The sequence below is a fragment of the Triticum dicoccoides genome, chromosome 1B (genome assembly GCF_002162155.2).
Source record: "Triticum dicoccoides isolate Atlit2015 ecotype Zavitan chromosome 1B, WEW_v2.0, whole genome shotgun sequence".
Classification (NCBI taxonomy): Eukaryota; Viridiplantae; Streptophyta; class Magnoliopsida; order Poales; family Poaceae; genus Triticum; species Triticum dicoccoides.
Window position 1 is genome coordinate 594,671,095 of NC_041381.1, and position 4,934 is coordinate 594,676,028.

The 4,934-nt window shown below is 47.1% G+C and overlaps 1 protein-coding gene across 1 annotated transcript in view; it reads right to left on the reverse strand.

Annotated features, from left to right (window-relative positions):
* Window positions 1–3,635: 3,635 nt before the first annotated feature.
* The window catches only part of LOC119350672 (formin-like protein 5), a 2,014-nt gene continuing 715 nt past the window's right edge, over window positions 3,636–4,934 (reverse strand). The window contains exons 2-3 of the mRNA XM_037618385.1: window positions 4,317–4,928; window positions 3,636–4,239 (exon numbers count right to left, since the gene is read on the reverse strand). Of these exons, the coding sequence (XP_037474282.1) occupies window positions 3,883–4,239; window positions 4,317–4,928 (969 nt within the window). The 3' untranslated portion in view covers window positions 3,636–3,882. The remainder of the gene's footprint in view (window positions 4,240–4,316; window positions 4,929–4,934) is intronic.

A 4,934-nucleotide genomic window follows, 5' to 3' on the forward strand; every position in this document is an offset into this window, starting at 1 on the left:
CTTGGTCGGATGAACTTGTGGGCATGATTTTGAACTTGTGGGCATGAACTTTTATTCATCAACTTGTTTGTGTGAAATTTTATATGTCATGTTCATTGCATTTTGAATGTTTCAAATTCATTTTGTGTCCAAAATGCCATATATGCAATGCCCGGCGAGTCACGCGCGCTGCATTTTTTGCACGCTGCTGAAGCGGCGCGCGCACTGCATTTTAGCGCGGCTGCTGGAGCAGGCGCTGGCGGCCGCGCTAAACCAGCCGAAGCGCGCGCAGTAAACTAGTTTTTTGCGCGCGGCACGAAGCACGGCTGTTGGAGATGTTCTTAGAGCCCTACTCTTCTTAATATAAAAAACTATGGCACCTGTTTGAGATCTGTCAATCACAGCAGTTGTATTTTCTTTTTTTGAAACAAAGACAACAAATTTGCCTCGCCGATTAATTAAGCGGAGAAGAATTGCCTAATTAATTAATGAAAAACCAGGCAAAAACCAATCACAGCACTTCACTTTGGTGACCAAAGTGGCAGAGTCAGATGCCACGACAATTCTTTGGAAGCCTGCTTCTGCAGCAAATTCTAGTGCACAACGCATAGCAATGGCCTCCGCCAGTTCAGGGTTAACCACTTGGGCCGCATACCTCCTTTTGGCTGCAATTATCCTTTCATTTGTATGTATACATCAAATAGTTAAGGGTTGCAGATTCACTCTCCATCAGCTGCACAGGCAAAAATGACACGTTCTCTTTCATCGAAGTCTATAAGGCCTTTACAATGAGAGGTGCTTAGGGCAGGTGCTTAGAGAAATAAACCAGACTTTTCTTAAGCACCGGTGCTTATTTGTACAGGATAGACGCTTAACTAAGCGTCTCTCCTGTAGAAATAGGCACCGGTGCTTCAGAAAAACTCGGTTTATTTTTTTAAGCACCCCTCTAAGCACCTCCCATTGTACAAGGCCTAATGGTGCTTCACTAGCTTGGCCTTCCAGCACTACCATTTCCAGAAGCAAAACACAACTTCTCCCAAAACCAAGTCTGAAACCGGCACGAAAAGGGCGAGGCACCCCTTTACTAATAATTCAGCACTCCAGGCTAACAAAGGCTAGCTAGCACCATTAGAGAGTCTACCCTCGGTTTTTTCCAGCCACAAACTTCCATCTATTAGTTCAGCTATCTGAAGACTTGTGCAGCATCCAGGAGCAACATCTAATCTCAAAAAGGTACTACTAAAGAAAACATGCATTTATGAAAAACAACGCAGGTCCTCAATTGAAGCGCTAAAACAACATGAGTCTTCTCGGCATACAAAAAACTACATTAAGATAGCATCACCTCAGCCTTGCAAGTCGCTTGTTCTAGCAACAGAGGCCAGTAACGGATCTGATTCATTTCTAATTTAAAGAACCCTATCCCTGTGCAGTCATGCTAGAAATGCCTACCTGACAGTGTATATTGAGCACCGAAGAGACTCGAGCCCTACTGCGGTTCACATGTTCTTCTCATCATGGTCCTGCTAAAATGATCAGCCCTGTACTGTATAACGAACCATGCCCAGCGATCAAAGATAGAAGGAAAAAAAGTGTAAGCAAGTCCCGAACGAAAATTTATTTCCGGATCCAAGATGGGCAGGATGATTCCAATCAACAGAGCAGACAATACCAACTTAACGATGAAACACCCAGAGACACTTGTTACTGAGTTATGGCTGAAAACATCATCACATGGATGCCCCAGCTAATGGAGAAAACGCAACCAAACTGACCCCATGCGATAATTAACAAGCGGGCCAAAGGATAAAGCTACAACTTCAATCTGTCAAGGTCAAGAAGCGACCTAGAACTATTAATGACAACATTAAAACTCAGTGTAGTTGTGTAGACTCGTTCTGATTCATTGATAAGGTGACGAGCATGGTGTGGTACAGTTCACCTAAACGCATGTTGTTTGCCCAAGATTCCACAAGAACCATGACATAATTAGTGGAACAAAATGATCCAAGCCAGAGTCTCAAATGTTTAAAACTATCAGTAGTATAATGCAGTAACAAATGTAACAGAGGCAATACAACAGTCAAAACATGATCCAAGCTGCGGTTCACATGTCCTTTTTTCATAGTCCTGCTAAAATGATCAACCCACATATAACGAACCAGGCCCAGCAAAGAAATGTTAGCAAGCCCCAAACAAGATTTTATTTCCGGATCCAAAATGGTCAAGCTGATTTCATTCAACAGATTCAGACAATACCGACTTAACGATGAAACACCCAGAGACACTCGTCACGAGTTATGGGCTTATGTCTCAAAACATCATCACATGGATGGCCCAACTCCTGGAGAAAAACTTGCATTATGCGACACATGTAAGCAGCATACGTAGACACAATCAAACTGACCCCATACGATAATCAACAAGTGGGCCAAAGAATAAAGCTACAACTTCAATCAATCAAGGTCGAGAAGCGATCTTGAACTATTAATGACAACATCAGAACTCAGTGCAGTTGTGTAGACACGCTCTGATTCGTTTACAAAAATAACCATGACAAACAACACACATGCTGTTTGCCCAAGATCCCAGAAGAACAATGACAAAATTAGTGCAACAAAATGATCCAAGCTATATTCTCAATGTTCAAAACTACCAGTAGTACAATGCAGTAACAAATGTAACAGAGAGGCAATACAGCAGTCTAAACATAGTAGTTGCAGCACAAACTCTACCAACTAAAAGGTTTCAATCTTTTCTCATGAAACATCAGTTCAGAAGAAATGCCTTGGTAATGTAAGAGCAAGACAAACCACATGATTCTAAACATGAGGTAGCATTACAAGATGCCAGCCTGAGCTATCACAAATCACAAAAACTAAAGAAAATACACATCTACAAAAAACAATGCAGATCCTCTATTGAAGCGTTAAAAAAAACATGAATCTTTCACCATACAAAAACTAGCATCACCACAGCCTTAGTAAGTCGCATGTTCTAGCAACAGGCCAGTAGCGGCTCTTATTCATTTATAATTTCAAGAACCATGTACAGTCATGTTATAAATGCCTACCTGACGGTGTATATTGAGCACCGAAGAGACTTAAGCCCTGCTGTGATTCACATGTTCTTTTTCATGGTCCTGCTAAAATTATCAGCCCTGTATAAGAAACCAGGCCCAAAAATCAGACGAAGCAAGAAACATTGGCAAGCCCCAAACAAAATGTTATTTTCTAGATCCAAAATAGGAAAAGTTGATTTCATTCAACAGATTCAGACAACGCCGACTTAATGATGAAACACCCAGAGAAAACTTGTTACAAGTTATGGCTGAAAACATCATCACATGGATGGCCCAGCTAATGGAGAAACACTTATGCAGCACATGTAAGCAGCATATGTAGGCACAACCAAATTGACCCCATGCGATAATTAACAAGCGGGCCAAAGGATAAAGCTACAACTTCAATCTGTCAAGGTAAAGAAGCGCTCTAGAACTATTAATGACAACACCAGAACAAGGTGCAGTTGTGTAGACGCGTTCCGATTCATCGATAAGGAGATGAGCATGACGTACAGCTCACCTAAACACATGCTGTTTGACCAAGATCCCACAAGAACCATGACATAATTAGTGCAACAAAATGATCCACGCGTGCGACAAAATGATCCAAGCTAGATTCTCAATGCTCAAAACTACCAGTAGTACAATGCAGTAACAAATGTAACAGAGAGGCAATACAACAGTCTAAACATCGTAGTTGCAGCACAAACTCTACCAACTAGCAGGGTCCAATCTAATTTCAAGAAACATCGGTTCAGAAGAACGTTGGTAATGTAAGAGCAAGACAATCCCCATGATTCTAAACATGAGGTAACATTACAAGATGCAAGACCGAGCTATCACATTTCCCCTCCAGTTCTCCTTGACTCCATGTGTACAGGCACTGGGGCTGCAAGCCCAGGCTTGCCATTGGTACTCTTCTTGCTGTTTGCGGCCTTCGTCTCATCAGCATCGGCAGAACTCGAGCTCTCAGAGCTCTCATCAGCCTCCTTAGTGGCCTCATTACCGCGAAAACTTACCTTCCTGTTCACAGTTGGGCGATTCATCCCATGACAACCTTCAGGATAATCATCGAATGCGCCATCCACGCCCATCTCCTCCTGCTCTTTGAGGAGCACCTTGTCAACGAACTCCAGAATCCGGCCGAGCTCCCGGCTCACGGCGTGCTTCCCCTCCCGGATCATCGGGTCCCCTCCCTGATCCGAAATCCACCATCAAAACCAGACACACCAATGGCATAACCGATGGGACCGAACAGAGGTCGTTGCATCACCTGGATCCCATCGAGGCGGTAGAGCATGCCCAGGGCGGCCTCGGAGACGGCCATCGGGTCCTTGCACCGGCGGCGGCCGGAGCCGGAGAGGGACGCCCGGAGGGACGCGGCCTTGGAGCGGAGCATCGCGAGCTCCTTGAGCTGGCGCAGCGTGCGGGAGCGCCGCGCCAGGAAGCGGCGGAAGTGCTCCTGGATGGTGCGCGCCGCGAGCTCCCTCTCGGTCGGCGGCTGCGGCCCCCGGCGCGCGCGACGCGGCGGGGGCGGGGGCGAGGGCGAGCGCGGGTCCTCCTGGTGCGCGTGCGCGCGGTGGTGCCGGCGAGGGTTAGGCTGATGGGGATGCGGAGCCGGGGCGGAGGGGAGGACATGCGGCAGGGTTGTCTCGAGCGCGGTCACGCGGCGGAGGAGCGAGTGGAGCAGCAGCTGGCCGTGGTCGGGCGGGTTCGGCTGCTGGTGGTGATGCTGCTGCGGCGGCGGCGCAGGGGCGGCCGCGGGCGACTGGGGATAGGCGTGAGGTGCGGATCCCTGCTGGTGGTGCTGCTGGTAAGCGTAGGAGGCGTAGAGATTCGCGTGGTGCGCGGCGGGATTCGGCGGTGGCTGCGGGTGGGGCTGTGGCTGGTG